This window comes from Canis lupus, chromosome 1 (genome assembly GCF_011100685.1).
Source record: "Canis lupus familiaris isolate Mischka breed German Shepherd chromosome 1, alternate assembly UU_Cfam_GSD_1.0, whole genome shotgun sequence".
Lineage (NCBI taxonomy): Eukaryota > Metazoa > Chordata > Mammalia > Carnivora > Canidae > Canis > Canis lupus.
Window position 1 is genome coordinate 82,984,815 of NC_049222.1, and position 17,230 is coordinate 83,002,044.

A 17,230-nucleotide genomic window follows, 5' to 3' on the forward strand; every position below is an offset into this window, starting at 1 on the left:
AAAAAAAACAAAAGAATTCTGATGCTAAAGGTTGCAACAGTGACCATAAGATGCATTGCAATTTCTGAGATGGCAAAAAAAAGTGTTTCAAAATAAAGAGATGATGGTAACAAGCATGACTCAATAAGTATTTCTTGAATGAACCAGTCAACATTTAAAGTTAAAACTAAATTTCTCAGAGTATACCCCACTAACTATAGCTACCCAAACAGATACCTATTCATATTTTTGAATAACTAAGAGATTTCCTTCTCACCACTTATTCATTCACTTGTTATATGAATATTTGATTGCCTTCTATGTGCCCAACCTTGTTCTTGGTGCTCCTGGGGCTCACAGCCTGGGAGAGTTTCCTTCCTGTGATCTAGAGACCACTTGCAATTGAATTACCCAAACTATTTTGGGGGCTTCAACATCTGCATTTTTTAAAAAAGATCTTATTTTTAAGTAATCTCTATACCCAACATGGGGACTGAACTCACAATCCTAAGATCAAGAGTCACACGCTCTACCAACTGAGCCAGCCAGGTGTCCTCAAAAATCTGCAACTTTAAACAAGATTCCGTATGACTCATACATACTAAAGCTGAAAAAATAATCCTTAGAGTATAGCTTGAATCCCTCTTTTTCTTTAAAGTCCTTCTAAATCATCCCTATTCCAAGTTTTATCCCCTTTCTCCATACTCATGGCCCTTATACTTCATGGCAGCCATTTGCAATTAACCATATCTTGTTATAGCTCTTTAAACAGAAAGGTGATGCAGTGCAATAGTGCATTCTGGCATCACATCGCCTTGAGTTCAATTTCCAGATCTACCATTTACCACCTGGATAAACTTCTAAGCCTCTTCCTACATTTGAAATAGGGAGATAATGCCTATTCAGAGCAAGCATTCAGTGAAAGCTGTTTTTATTTTTCAGCATTTTATTTTTGGATTTTACCTTTTTGTACTTTTACGCACTACTTCCACACTCAGTTGAGGCCCATGGCATGCAGAAAATTTGTCTCATATACAGCATATCAGAGTCAGATGTACAATGACTTTATGGGTTAGAAAGAAGCTACCAGACTTCAAGGGAATTCTGTTTTTCTGGGATATGCAAAGAATACAAAACTTTACTTCACGTTCGTCATGCCTATGATCACTCAGTAAGGTTCAGAATCACCACAAAGAGAGAAATGAAAATTCAAGATGGCAAGAAATAAGCCAATCTTCTACACGCAAACTATCTTTCTTTTTGTTTGCAGGTCGTATACAAGTTATCACAGCTTACTTCACTATGAATTTGTTGCTTTGAGCTTTTGACAAATCAAATGCCATAATCGACTTGTTGAGGTCAGAACGAATAAATCTTGCATGCTAGTGAAACGACATGCTTTTCAATCTGTCAGCTCCACTTCTCTTCTTTATGTTTCCCTCATACTGATGGCAAAACATATTATGATTCTTCAAAAACAGTAAAAAGAATGCTGGAATCAGCTAACCACAAAAATAATAGCGTCACTAGTAACAATTAGCTTCTTCTGAACAAATGACACAAACATATCCTAGAGGTAAAAAATTACAGGTGAAGACCACTTGACCATATGCCAGATGGACTCAAATCTCACCCTGAGAGGATAAATCAGGGTTGAGTTTTAACTGGGTTTCAATATAGAGTTTAGGAAGAAATCTGAGAATGTTCAAATACAAAGACAGTGATATCTGATGAAGCCATACAGTAAGTCATTTTGGAGAATGTACTTAAAATATGCTTTGATTAAAGCGATGAAGTTAGTAAACTATGGTACAAAACTATAATGGGCCCTGGGGATAAAAAATAAAAGCTTCTCTTATGCTTAGCAAAAAAAAATTATATTTGATAGTATTTGGGGTGTTACCATAGACACTATCAAGAACAAAAATTTCCTGGCAAAGAATAAAATCCACGAACCCTCAAGAGATTAAATTTAAATACTAAATTTTACATACTTACATACTTCTTGAAAACCTACTAACTCATTAGGTTTTCTAAGCAATCTTAGGGGTAACTGCCTAAAAGTCAATTTGCTATTAATGCTCTATTTAAATTAAAGGACATGGCAGTCGATGAACAATTTATAATGTAAATAAATCCATATTCTATATTTTCTCTCTTTTAAAAAATGTAAATTGTCTTAGTCATTTATAGAAACCATGATCTTAGTGAATTCTAAGAATTACATAATAAATTGCTAGGGGAGCCAATGCACAGTCAGTAATTGTAGGAGGAACTGGCTACTGGCTACAGGTCTTGTTGCAAGACCTGTAGGCCCAGTGATCTAGTCCCATGGGTATTTAAGCTTCTTTTCTCAGAATCCCAAATGGAACACAATCTAGCCAAGAGCTCTATGAAGAAACAAGAACTCAGCCTTCAGTTTTTCTTTTCCTTCAGAGCACATTATCTAATTCATTCCCTGTTTGCTGCACTTGCAAAATGAACATCAAATCTATCCACTTCTGTCTCCATCATCATCATCTTGACCAGGCTACCCTAATCTCTCCTGAACTATGGTACTAGCTTCCAAAACGGTACCTGCTTTGCTCCCACACTAAGAGTTCTCCAAGCAGAAGCTGGAATAATCTTTAAAAATTTTAATCAAATCATGTCTCCCTCCTTAAAAGACTCCACATACCTCTATCATGCTTACTTACTATAACATCCTATGTGATCTAAACTTTTCCAAACTTTCAACTCATACTACCGATGCATATCTTCCTATTTCTCAAACCCAGTAACCTTGTTCCAACTATGTGGTCTTCCCAACTTGCTCCTTACTCTCCCTGGAATGCTCTGTCCAGTTCCATATATGAGCCATCTTATATTTCAGGTCTCAGCTAGAATGTGACCTCCTCCAAAAGGTCTCTCCATTATCACTCTAGATAAAATGGTTCCCTTCATCAAATCACTCTTCATTATTCTATTCTGTTTATGTTGTTCTTAGTACTCATCATTTGGTTTGCTATAGAGTGCCTTGTCAAATAGTACAAAAATTCCATGTGTGTCAACCCACCATTCAACTTACAGTGTCTAGTGTAGGAACTGACAACTAGTAGACCATTAATACATGTCGACTGAATGGATGAATGATTCCATATAAGCTCAATATTACCAACAACCATATACTCTTTATACACATTTCAGAGATGAGGAAAATGAGATTCGAAGTTTCTTTCCAGTGGTGCCTGGGTGACTCAGTCGGTTAAGTGTCTGCTTTCAGCTCAGGTCATGATCCCAGAATCTCAGGATCGAGCCTTGCATTGGGCGCCCTGCTCAGTGAGAACCCTGCTTCTCCCTTCACACTGTTCCTGCTTTGTCTCTGTCTCTATCTTAAATAAATACATAAATCTTTTTTTTTTTTTAAGAAGTTTCCTTCCAAAATCCCTTCTCACACACTTTTTTTTCCCTCTAGGCTTAAACTATAAAAAGCTTCCTACATTGTTATTTTCTCAGAGTGGTCTCATTGCTTATAGAATTCTCAGGCCCAGTGTCCTTTGCGATGGAATTCTTGTCAAGATGGTGGAGAGGATGGCATAACATAGATAGTGATATAATTACTATAAAATGGGTCAAATCCCAGGGGACACCAAAAAGGTCTTCTCACCTTTGTCTTAAAGTGATATTGCTTAGGTTAAATCACAAATCTTGGAAATTTATTCCATGAGACATTTCTAATGTAACATATGACACCTGATAAGGAAAAATGCTGGGGATTACAAATGAATTGAGAACTACTCTTCCTAAGAAGTGATCTTTATTTTTTAACTTTTTAAAAGATTTTATTTATTTGTTCAGAGAGACAGAGAAAGGCAGAGACACGGGCAGAGGGAGAAGCAGGCTCCCTGTGGGGAGCCCCATGTGGGACTTGATCCCGGGACTCCAGGATCATGACCTGAGCCAAAGGCAGATGCTCAACGAATGAGCCACCCAGGTGCCCAGAAGTGATCTTTATTTATTAGGAAACTAATAAGAGTAAAATATGTTCAGTGAATAATTACTTTTGAACATACAGCTAAGCAAAAGAAGCAGCTAACAATCACCTGATCACCTATCTGTCCTCAGTGCACTCTCTGGGCGACTCGACTACCCATCCTTTCTTAGTTTCCCCACCTCAGGAAGGGGATAGAAAACATGAGCTGCATCTCAAGACAACACAAGGTGAAGGAGCCTCCTGACCAGGGCTTTCCAGCAGTTCAGGACACCTCTGGAAGCTGTACTGTTTTAAGCCATTAACCACTAGTTAGGTACAAAGTTGAGTCCAGTGAAAATTGGCTTCCACATAATTTGAACTCGAAAAGTGCTAGAGGACACAGTGTATTGTCTGTGTGTGTGTAGACATAACAAAGCTATTTTCATGCACAGTCCTGGCAGAAGGCCCGTGGTAACTGCTCTGTGGGTCTGGTTACAATTATTTCACTATAGGGAATAATTCAGGACAGTACATCCCTTCTCTGTCCGCTCGGCCTCAAGTGGAAATGTGTGCTGTTTTTACCTCACCAACCTTTTCAGCCCTCCTCCCTGATCACATTTTAAGTCTCCCCACCCTCCTCATGCTACATATCCCTACCCTTCATGCCAGAAACCTCAGCTAAATGCTAAGCCCAAACTATGACACTGAAGCACTCAAGAAACTCTTGAGAGTATGGGGAGAGGGGGAAGGATTGTATGTTAACTCCATCCTTACCCTTGTAATTCTACGGAATCTGGGCACATGTGCCTATATTCTCACTCTTTGTGCATGTGCTTCTGAAGTTCTCAGCAAAAGAAGCAAAACTCTCCTAAAAGAGTTGGTATGTTCTCTGCTACTTTACCTCAACAACCAAATGCATTTGTCTCTCCACCCACTGCAGCATTTCATACAGGGGAATGTGGCCCTTGGGAGAATTTCTGATGGAATATGTTATATTGACATGTGTTTTTAATTAAAAAAACAAAGATAAGAAGAGTTTACAAGATATCAGGCCTAAGATGCAAACCCCAATATTTAGAAATGTTTATGTCTATCGAGTCCTTCTTATGTGGTCTCTTTGTGAGACGGGTCACTTCTAGAACTTTGAAGCCCCTCAATCAGTGACTTCAACTCAGCTTATTAAAAACTCCAGGCACCATCTCAACTGTCATTGGTATTAATTCTCACAAGAATTGAATCTCAAATACTTGAGGCATTTCCTCCTATTTTTCCTGCACTGGAAACATACAGAAGACAGAAGTTGTAATGAAAGGTAGAGCCAAAGCATACAGTGGTTGATCTGTGGGAACTGCATTAACATTTAAAAAAAAAAAAGATTTATTTATTTATTCATGAGAGATACAGAGAGAGACAGAGAGAGAGGCAGAGACACGGGCAGAGGGAGAAGCAGGCTCCTTGCAAGATGCCCCATGTGGGACTCGATCCCACGACTCTAGGATCATACCCTGAGCCGAAGGCAGACACTCAACTGCTGAGCCACCCAGGCGTTCCCTGCATAACATTTCTATAGATGGACTTTGTAGGTTTAAAAGAAATGCAGATGGTAAGTTTAATTTCCTGAGAAAAGAATTTTCAGGATGGTTTTCCTGAAATCAACAGCATATGGTATGGATCTTCCTGTAGCTCAACACGTCTTTAATTCTTCACGCACTGACCTTTCCATGTCTCATATTATCCCTTCCACTAAAGATCAGAGGTAGAGGGGCTTCTCTTGGAAGCTAAGGGAGGGAATAATATCATGTCTTCTTTTTACCCACACTAAGCCCAGTTCTAAGGAACAATAAGTCAACTGGGTAAGAGAGGAGTTGAGGTAGTGTGAGGAGAAGTCACTAATCAACACCAACTAGAGGAACTGAAATATAAAAATAATGAATATATGAAATTGAGCAATTCTGTTCATTTTATTCTCCTGGTACAGAAAAGAAGAAGGTTGGACTAGATGGGACTGATTTAATGTTTGTTTGGAAATGACCTTTTGCAAAATGCTGTGCTTAGATGTCATGGAGAATATAAAAGTGTCATGGCACCAATGTTCCAAGTTGGATCATGGAGGCTGGCCATTTCTATTTTCATCCAAATCCTCCACATTCTGAAACCCTTTGCCCCAAAATGATGTCACTGGCTTTCTTAAATAATTTGTGCATATATGTTAGTGTACATTTGCCTCCCTTTGAAGGCAAGTGACATGTTTTACCAATAATCGAATTACGTCCTGCTTAATTCACTTAGCATCTAGCATAAAGCTTTAACTTTTTTAAACCATGTATTAGATATTTGTTATATGTATATAAATAAAGACTGCAAGGTACAATCCTTAGTCTCAAGGAGTTTAAGACTCATTTGGAAGAGAATACAAATAAAAATATCTGTAGTACAACAATAAATTAACTAAGTTACCTAGTACCATATTCTTTCCATATACATTCTATAACCTGTGTTCTACAAATACGAATATATGTTATGTTCCAACAGGACATTTGAAATAGGAGAGAACAGATACGTAATAAGAAGAAAGTAAATGAGCCTACTTAGAGATGTGTGTATATGTATACCCATGGAGCTAGCTAGCTAGCTAGTATACAGAAGGAGCAGGTATATTTCCAACACAGAATGAAAGCTGTCACCCCAATTTACTTATTTCCAGAAGTTAGGTTCAGATATATTAGATGTTCTCAAAGGAAGGTATCCCTGAGGCCCCTGAGATATGAGATTTGAGGAAAACACTTTGAGGTCACTTAAAACAAGGATTTGTGGAAGATGCTTTTGTGTCAGTACTCTCCTTGTCAAGGTCCTTTATCTAGGACTTTAGAAGTTTCTACCTGACTCAGTCCCTTTTACTCATCATTTACTGTGTAACACTTCTTGGTTGCTAAACATATATTACTCAAATTTCCAATGAGAGACCATTTACAACTTAAGGCCAAAAGGTTTCTTTAGTAAACTTAAATTTTGAATGTTCTGAGTTAATGCTGGTAATTGAGCACATAAAAGACACCACTAAACTAGCTTCTCTTTGCTAATAGTTATAGACTCAGGTCAGGGAAACTTTCAGTAAAACATAGTTTAAGAAACTGAATAGTAGGGGCAGCTGGATGGTTCAGGTGGTCAAGCATCTGCCTTCAGCTCAGGTCATGATCCCAGGGTCCTGGGGTCCAGCCCGGAGTTGGCTTCCTGCTCAGTGGGGAGTCTGCTTGTCCCTCTGCCTCTTCTTCCCCCATCTTATGCTCTCTCTTACTCTCAAATAAATAATTAAGACTTTAAAAAAAAGAATCTGAACAATATATTTGTATGGACATCAGTTATTTCCATCTTTATTTTATAAACCATTTTACAGGAAACATCATTTGCTAGCAACTGTCTTTTCTCTTCCCAGGGGGCTAGAGTACTAGCCATACACACACACACACACACACACACACACACACACACACACACACTAGCATCAAGATGTACTAGCTAAATATATACTAGTGTCAAAATCTAGCTCTTTATACATGTGACCTAGTGTTCCAGGCTGCTTATCTAAAACTGTTAGTCATGTTTCACTACATTCTTCATTTAAGGACACTCATTTTACTAGAACTCTCTGAGTTATGCCATGCCAAAAGACATCACTTTAAACAGCAATGGCCCAAATGAAAATTAGCTCACTCGTAATCACTGATTATAAAAATTCCCTCTTCACTCAGCTGAAAAACCCAAAAATTCCTTTCAAATACACAAAACCCCAATAATTGAAATAATATAAACCTCTGAACTAATATATACATGACGAAAGCATCCCAATACAAAAGTTTTCTTCCCTCTCTCTATGATGACAATATTTTCTCTTATTCTGAAATTGCTTACAGTTTTTAGAAGGCTAAGAAATGTATGGCTTTCAGTGCCCAGGAAACAGGTTTGGGAGCAGGAGGAAATGGCCTTATTTACTAAAAAGGCAAAGTTTGCAACCAGACTGCCAGAGGCAGCTGGAGAGAAGAGGCTCAAACCCAGGAAGAGCAGGAAAGGTGGTAGATTTTTAGAGGCACCCAGAACCCTTTCAATCTTGGGTATAATATACTTTTACCTGAGTATCTGGGGTGCACTACTCTGGAATCTGTCACAACATATGTTCTTACACACTTGTGGGAAAAAAGGATGGCCTTCGGAGTGGGGGTGTGTGTCCTGTGAACTGTCACAGCAGAGTTAACTTATGACCAAGCTTTTGTGGAGCTCGGATAAGAGATCTGCACCCTTTAAGCTTATCTGTTTCTATGTTTTGTATCTGTTTTTATTTTCTTTTCTCTTAGATTCCTAAGAGGTGTTTTGTTTTGTTTTTTCTTCATTTGGGGTTAAAGCTCGGAGCATAGGGGAGCGAGAAGAATCAGGATGGCAGAGAGGGCAATTGTTGAAGTAGCTCGAGAGGAGAGTGTACTGTTCTACTGATGCAGCCAAGCACCTGGGGATGCAAAGAAATTGGGCTGTGAGCAGCTCAGGAGGTGGGAGCCTCCCCTGAGTGGACACTGTAATCAGGCATCATTAGGAGAAATGGGAATTCCTCCCTCTAGGGCATGGATAGTTGGGTCGGGCCCACACATGGGGACTGAAGCTCCTGCAGGCAGCTCTTCCCCCCCCCCCCCCCCCAACTAGGCCTCATCGTTCCTTGCTGACCTGAGCAGGGGATGCGTATCTGAAGTAGTGGCAGTGCCCCTGGGGTGTAAGTCTGCCTCGCTTGTACCTTTCTCTCCTCTCTCCTTACAAAGGAGTATCTTGGAGATCAGGCTTTTCAGCTTGTGAGAGGAAAGGCTGATTCTCCAAATACCAAGGTCCAAGTGTTGTTGAGAAGTACTAGTATAAGAGGAGCTCCTGGGGGAGTGGGGGCTGCTGAGTGGGTGGGTGTATTTGCAAGGCTTACACTTAGCGCTTGCAAAACTGTAGCCTTGGCCTGCTGTCACTTGAGCTCCTTGCTACAATTTCTTACTTCCAGATACATTTGAAGCATGCAGGAGGCCCAGGCTTACTGACCCTGGTTTATTATCATCAATATCTGACCCACTGTTTTAATATTCAGCCGTCTTTTTCCTTAACCTCCAACTTCTCTTACAGGCAAAGACTGGCCTGTGGAACAAGCCCACGGAGTTAAGAGGCAAGGCTTATCCTGTGTTATTTTATCAGATTATTGACCATCTACTTTGGTACCATGATCAAACTGTACTGCTTAAAATCTTAGCATACAGTGGATTCTTCCGGGCAGAGCATATCCTGCAACCTTCCTTCCACCCATCACAGTTTAGTCTTTAAAAATGCTCAAAATGCAAAGAAAGAGAAAACAGGTAAAGCCTTTCCCAGCCCTAAAGCAAATTTATCAGCCCAACTGAGTGGGCTGTTTGGGGCACAAAAATAATGATTTTCCATTTGAGCTTAAATAGTGGTCAAAAGAATTGTTGATATAGTCATGTTATATTAATATCCCAAGGAACTGAATACCATATATGCTAAGTTTGAGATTATAACTGGTTTTTTGGGAGGGGTGCAGGCAAAATTCCTGACATTTTCTTTTCCCCTTCAATATTTTGTGCACAGGAAAATATTCCTGAGAGAAACCCCAAAACTTCAGGATGAAGATAATATATTTTCAAAAATCCCATCAATAGTGACCAACTTAAAAAAGACAGTTAATGGACTTCTGGGGTCACACCTGCCCAGTGGAAAAGTTGTCAAGTGAAAATTTAATAGGATAAGTATAACACAAGTTCTCTGCTACTTTATTTTATTTTAAAGATTTTATTTATTTATTCATGAGAGACACAGAGAGAGAGAGGCAGAGACACAGGCAGAGGGAGAAGCAGGCTCCATGCAGGGAGCCCGACGTTGTACTCGATCCCCGGTCTCCAGGATCACGCCCTGGGCTGAATATGGCATTAAATCGCTGAGCCACCCAGGCCGCCCTATTCTCTGTTACTTTAAAAGATATAATATGCTGAATGTTTACTTCTTTAAAAGCTATAATATGCGTTTACCAATTTAAGAGGTATAATACGCTGAAATGATTAATATTTAACCTCATCAAAAAGGAAGAAATACGGGGGGCACGTGGGTGGCTCAGTGGTTGAGCATCTGCCTTTGGCTCAGGTTGAGATCTTGGGGTCCTGGGACTAAGTCCTGCGAGCCTGATTCTCCCTCTGCCTATGTCTCTGCCTCTCTCTCTGTGTCTCTCATGAATAAAGAAATAAAATCTTTTTTTTTTTTTTTTAAGGAGGAAATACAAATACTTGTGGGAAGCTGGATATTCCTCAGCTCCAATCCTTAGGCAAGAGGCCAGCAAGAGAGAGGACACCTGCTATGTCCTGAATGCTTCTATCCTCACAAAATTCATACGTGAAACCTACTGTCCAATGTGATGGTACCAGGATGTGAGGCCTTTAGGGGGTGATTTGATCAGGAAGGTTGAGCCTTCACGAGAGGGATTAGTGCCCTCTAAGAGATCCTAGAGAGCTCCCTTGCCTTGCCTCTTCCTGCTGCCCTGGGACCCACCCCGGAAGCGGGCTTTCACCAGACACCAGATCTTCCAGTGCCTTGATTTTGGACTTTCCAGCCTCCAGCAAAATGAGAAATAAATGTTTGTTGTTTATAAGTTGCCCTATGTGTGGTATTTTGTTGCAGCAGTCTGAACAGACTAAGGCAGCCCACATCCAGAGCTGTGTTCTTCCGTCTGTCTCCAAGGCTTTCAATTTACTCTTTCCATATGACATTAAGGCCCGATCGCCCTAACACAGGCTCCCTGCCTCAAAGAGGGGTGGCTGTAAATGTACTATGGACGAGTCAGGACCTTTCTTATCAAAGCACCTGAGTGTCATCATGACTCTGGTATTCTTTTCCTGTCCCTGCTATTGTTGCACATCAAGGGTACAACTAAATCAGGGTAGCTTTCCATTCCTCCCCCCGGGCAGGGGTCGAAGGCTATTTTCGGAAAAACACTTACAGTTATTACTTCAGTGGCTTTTATGATCCTCTTGTAGGAGGGTGTCAGAGCGCAGACCCACAGCCCCCTTTCTAAAATCCTTGGACTTGACGCATTTGGAATTCAAAGGTTTTTGAGATACAGCATCCACAGCATATATTACATACAACTTCCAGTAGGGGTCTGAGCCAGCACCTCATAACCAAACACATTCATATTTCTGCAGTAAGATGTATGAATTTTTACAATCAGGACTGCGAATAGCCTCAAATCAGTTCAGGACAAGCTCTGCCATCAGATGAGTTTGTGTGTCAAATGTGCAAAAAGTACTTTCAGTTTTCTGGACGTTTCATAATTTTGAAATTGAGGGTAAGAGAGTATAGATCTGTATGAGGTTTTGAAAGAATTAAGATCAGGTATTTCAAAGAGTGAAGACAGCAAAATCTGCTGGTGTTTACAGAAAGAAGAGGTGAGACCTACCGCTCGTAATCTAAGGGGCCTTTCAAAGGGAACTTTTCCGACACAGAATTTGACCACGTTGACTAAGACTGAAGGTAGTAGATGGGTTGTTCCTGTCTCTGTGCTTCCGGTCCTATGACCTTGACACATTCTGTCCCCCAGAGGGAGCGCTATTGTCATGGAATCTGAGCTGCCTCACTGTTCTGCAGGGTAAGGGCCCCCAACTGCTCTGAGACTCCCAGGAACATTCCCAGACTAGAATAAAAACCTCAACAAGGCAAGAGTGTTGGAGCCAATTGGCATGCTTGCACTATGACTCCATAATAAAGTAATTACACAGTTTGATTTTTTAAGGATATAAAAACCAAAAAAAAAAAAAAAGTGCTTTTTTTTTCTTAATATAGGGAAAACAACTCTTTTTAGAATCCTAATCTTTGGTGTTTTAAAGGTGGGATTTAGAAGGTTCTACTCTGGGCTCTTGTGCTAGGGATCCTATTAGTAGGGAGTGGGTAAGTTGTCCTTGAGATGAGGGGTTGTCGCCAGCGGAGACATAGGGAGATAAAGGCTTACTTGGCTTCCAGGGCCAGCGCGATGATGCCCGCAGCCATGGGGGCCGAGGCCGACGTCCCAGTGTGGTTGTCCGTGCAGCGCTGCCTCAGATCCGTAGTAATCTAGAAGACAGAAATGGAAAATTCAGGATTCTGGGGTCAATGTGAGTCAGATGCTAGTAGAAAGACATTCACTCATCAAAGTGGAATGGAGGGGTGTTGAAATAGTTGTTTTAAATTCCTTGTTCTTGTACTCCTGTGACTCTATCACTTTTAGAGAATTGCCTGTGTAAATCAACTTTGAAAAGAGGAGCATTTGGAAATCGGACTCCACTTCTGTTAAAAACCAGGGTCAGGACTAGGGTGAGAGTCTCTGGCTTGGAACAGACGGGTTATGCAAGTGTCACTTTAAATTTTACCGCCCCCCACCCCCCTTATCCCTTGCTTGCTTCACCCCAGACCCAGCTCTAGTTAAAACTAAAGTTCTTTCATTATCCCATTTTTAATAATCAGATATGATGAACCAATAACCAGACAGTGAGCTTGGCGTTGGTAGCAGAGAAGCACACGATCTGGCCCCTGCCCTCCCAGAACTGAGCTACTGGGAGAGCCACAGGTTGAAGCAAAGGCACGCTCTGCCAAACAGAACACCGGTTTTTAGCATCCATAGAAATGTTGCATGGATGAACCAAGACCTCCTCAAAGATTTAACGTGAATACTAAAAACAAGCTTGAAGACAGTGTGGTTGATGGAAGATTACAGCGCTGAGTGCCTGCCGGTATATTACAGAAGGAGATTCACCATTTCTCCCATTTTTGAAATCGGAATGTGAGGACTAGATCATTTTTTTCTCTTGGTTTGAATCCAGTTTACTTCAGCTGTGGCTGAATAACATTCCCATCAGCAAGAGCTCTGCCTATTAACCTTTCTCTCATGATCATTCCACCCCAGGAGAAAGACGTTAAACCGAGATTCTCCTTAACAAGACAAATTAAACACTCTGACATAAGATTTCGCAAACCAGTGAAACACTGAAGATTTAAAAAAAAAATAAAATAAAAATAAAAAAATAAAAAAAATCCTCCCCAACAAGCATCCGCTTTTGCCTCCTTGGGGCTGATGATGCTCCTGCTGGGAACACACAAGTCTTATGAGAGGAGCTGGTGGTTTCTTTGCAGTTATTGGAAGACAGTAGTTAAGCTTTCTTTGGGATCAAGACCAGCTTATTGTCCCTATTTTACAGACAGGAAAACTGAGGTGAAAGGTCATCAGAAAGGTGTGGGGGGATAAAGGTGGCTGAAAACAAAGTCTTGCTGTTCTGAGGTGTATCCTTCCAGAGGCATGTCAAGATTGGTTGATTTGGAAAGAAATCTGATCTTAGTAAAGAAGACAGGAAGACAGTGCTGTGTAAATTTTCAGAAATAAGCCCACCCCTAAAAGTTTCCTCAGGGTCCCATGAGGACGTCTGAATGAACTCTTTAATTATCTGGGGTGGCTCTAGATTGACACGCTGGCTGGCCTAGTTTCACATAGGGCCATCAGTTTTGTCTTTTCTCTGGTCCTTTTGACACTTTTAGTGTCACCAGACTATCCACCAGATAGTCCCTGATACACAAATGGCAGAATGAACAAAAATATATAGAACCATAAAGACGTGGTGGTGGGAGACAGGAGGCAAGCCTTACCCTCTTTTCTTGAATAACCAAATGGTGATCAAGAGCCCCGACAGTGTGTTTGGCAAGCAGGGTAGGGTGCTTCTTGATTAACGGACCTGATTAACTCACCATCTCCTGAACCTCCATGTTGGATGCTTGCAAGATGTTTGGGTAAACAGAGCACTACCCACTTGTACATAAGAAACTTTCTGGGTTTTTAATTGTTGACTATGAAAGGTATTTCTTTCTTTTTTTTTTTTTTTTGTTGAGATAAAAAACACGCAACACAAATTTACCCTTTCAACATTTAAGTGTCCAGTATAGTATTGTTAGCTACATGCACATCACTGTACCACAGATCTCTAGAACGTTTTTTTATCTTGTGTGAATAAAACTCTACCCATTAAACAACTCCCCATTCTCCCCTCTGCCCAGCCTTTGGGCATACCATTCTACTTTCTGTTTCTACAACTTTAACTACTCTGGGTACGTCATATAAATGTAATTGCATAGCATTTGCCCTTTTGTGTGTGTGTGACTGATTTACTTCACTTAGAATAACGTCCTTGAGTCTCATTTTGTCGGAGCATACGGCAGGATTTCCTTCGTTTCAGGCTGCATAATATTTCATTGTATGTATTTACCACATTTTCTTTCTTCATCTTTCCATCAACAGACACTTGGGTGGCTTCCATCCCTTGGCTGTTGTGAATGCTGCTGCAAGGAACATGGGGATGCAAAGACCTCTTCTCAATCCTGTTTTCGATTCTTTTGAATATACAACCAGAAGTGGGACTGCTGGATCATTGCAAAGATACTCCTACTTCATTTGAAATTGTGGGTAGATTTGTAGCCTTGTTTTCCAAAGGCCTGGTCCCTAAGTCAAGGCATAAAAAACCCCAGAAGCAGCCTGTTTCCGAGTCTCCAGATCCTCTGTTGTTGAGAGATGGCCCTGCCTGCATTCTTCTCATTTTACCTCACCCTCATGGTCACATTCCTTTGCCAAATTTTCTTTTTTTCAATGACTTGTGCCTGGATTCAAGATTTTTCACGATATCTTCCCACTTGGCTCCTTTTGCTTATTCTTCAGCTATACCAGACACTTTCGATGCAGAGAAACAAATCCAGAATAAACACCCCAAGCGCGTGTAACGTTTTTGAGTCGAATAAATAACTACCTCCAGCCAACCTCAAACGTGAGTGATAAAAACTTTATGATGTCGGGTCTGCAACAGCAATATGCCTCATCCATACACAGTCACCAGGTAGAGACATATATGCTGTTCGTTTAAATAAAAAGCTGCTCTGTACTTTTCTATACAAACCCCAACCACATGTTAAATGCTCTTTAATACGGGCAAGCTTGTGGGAATTCCCAATTGGCATGGGGCTCTCACTTATTTATTTTTCAATCATTTTATCTAAATGGAACGTGAGTAGTAAAAGAGTGAAAGGGGGTGGAGCAGGAAGGTGACGGAGAGTAGAAGGGAAAAAGGAACAGAGAGAAAAGAAACAAAAATAGCCTCCCTCCCTCTCATCCTGCTTGAAGGGTGAAATTCCAGCTGGGTCATTTCAAGAGGAAGTTACTGTCACTGGTGGAAATAGTTAGGTGTAAATTACCGGAAAGATCTAAGGCAGGGCTTTCATCATTAAGAGAAGCCACAGTATCAGGGAGTTTTTAGGTCTATCTTTAGAATGAAAAGGCAAAGACCACCAAGAAGCACGCAATCTTGAAGAAAAATGATGTCCCGAAAACTGGAACCACATGGGGTAACCCCATTAATCACAACGCATGCATGCAAGATCTGACAGCGTAATTTAAAAGCAAAGTTGCGTGGACCAGTCGGCCCGTGTCACGGAGCAGGGAGTCTGGAGGTTCTACATGTGAAAACGGAACAATAAAGCCCTTTTAAAGCACGTCTCGAAATTTGGTCTTCAGTCCTAAGGGCGCATCTTAACGCCCTCCAAATTCCCTCGGTTCACAACCCAAATCAGAAACAGAATTTCCTTCTGCAGAACTTCTCAGATTTGCTCAGGAAAATATCTTTTCTGTCCATCAGAGTGAAGGAAACAGGAGATGACACCAGGCCTCGAGCCAGATCAAAGCTGTCCTGATCAGCAAATTGGATGTTCAGCCTGTCTCAGGATGGGTAGCAGATGGTTTTTTGGACTCCACCATGTTAGGGATGTCATCTTTATTTGGTGAGAACGGGTGGGCGTGGCTCAGGTCTAGTCACACTCACTCTGAGTAGAACCATGGGTTTTTCTCCTCCTAAGCTCCTATTTCCTGCTATTTCACATTTCATTAGTTGGGCTGATTGGATCTTTTATTCCAGCCTGTTGAGGAAATTCTCCAGGGCACCTCAGCTCAGATTGACTTTGGCCATGAGTGACAAATCTTAATAGCAACCCTGCAGTTAAGAGTTTCTATCTCCCTGATATCTTGTGATCTCTTTTTTATTTTGAAGGTGCCATATTGTCTCATATCTGTTAAAAGAGCAATGGAACAGATATTTTTAAAACATGAAATGATTCTACTGTCTGTTAGGTTGAATTTGTTTCTGGTGTGGATTTTGATTTGGACTAGTAATGTGCCAGAAAAGCTGTTTCAAAGACAGCAATGGGGGATAAAGGCAGAAAATAAATCTTCAATGTGTCAATGAACAAAATAGAAGAAGCTGATTTATTAAGCACGGCAAAATAAAAACGGGATGGAGGACCAATTAATGCTTTCTGTGTTCAACCAAAGTCTGGTATAAAAGTCAATCATGACCCACGAGTCCACACAAAATCCCAGTCCTGTGTTGGTATAGGAATCTGTAAATGCAAAGTACAAATGTAAGGTTTTGCTTACAAATGTGAGGTTGCTAGCACCAGAGGAGGATGCCATCTTATATCATTTTTGCATTTCCATCATGTTTAGCTTGGTGCTAGGTATGGAGCAGAAGCGTATTTATTGGCTAAGTTGAATTACTAGTATCAAGCTCCCTCATACTCATTTTGCTCTACACTTTAAACTCCCTTAACCATTAGGAAAGACTGCCAGGTTGCTTCTTGGTCAGCTCATACACATAAACTTATAAGCCACCTATAAAAACTATGTGTGTATACGCGTGTGTAAAATCCAGGGGCTACAGTACAGCTATCCCTCACCAGTGCCATTGCTACCACAAGCTGGACTGCTTCAAAAACTACCACCATTTGCAACAAGCGGGACAACACGCAACAGGTGCTTACACACGTGTATGCTCAGGTATGTATATAAAACTACATTTAAATCCACAGGAACTCTGTGCGCAAGATATGACATTATTAACTCAGGAAATGGAGGCTCAGGAAGACCAACTTGCCTAAAGACACATAGCTACTAAAGAGCTGGGTAAGCGGTGGAGCATAAATCCTGATGTGGCAGCAAGAGAAAAAGCTGGGTTACAGGGGGTAGCCATCCGTGAGAGCCATGGTGGCCATTCCGGACCATCACCGGCCATGGCGGTCATGATGGCGGAACTGCCCTTGAGATCTAGCTCAGGTCAGCAAGTGGGCATCCACTTTCTCCTTCTGGCCACGATGGAAATCAGAACTTTTCAGGACCAAACTTTACTTTCTTCTTTTTAACATTCTCAAGAGACTATGTGT

General features: G+C 40.9%; 1 protein-coding gene across 3 annotated transcripts in view; it reads right to left on the reverse strand.

Moving 5' to 3' along the window:
• PCSK5 (proprotein convertase subtilisin/kexin type 5) overlaps positions 1-17,230 on the reverse strand; it is a 457,726-nt gene that overhangs the window by 247,503 nt on the left and 192,993 nt on the right. For all 3 annotated transcript variants that reach the window (XM_038527061.1, XM_038527060.1, XM_038527062.1), the window contains exon 9: positions 11,961-12,061. In XM_038527061.1, the coding sequence (XP_038382989.1) occupies positions 11,961-12,061 (101 nt within the window). The remainder of the gene's footprint in view (positions 1-11,960; positions 12,062-17,230) is intronic.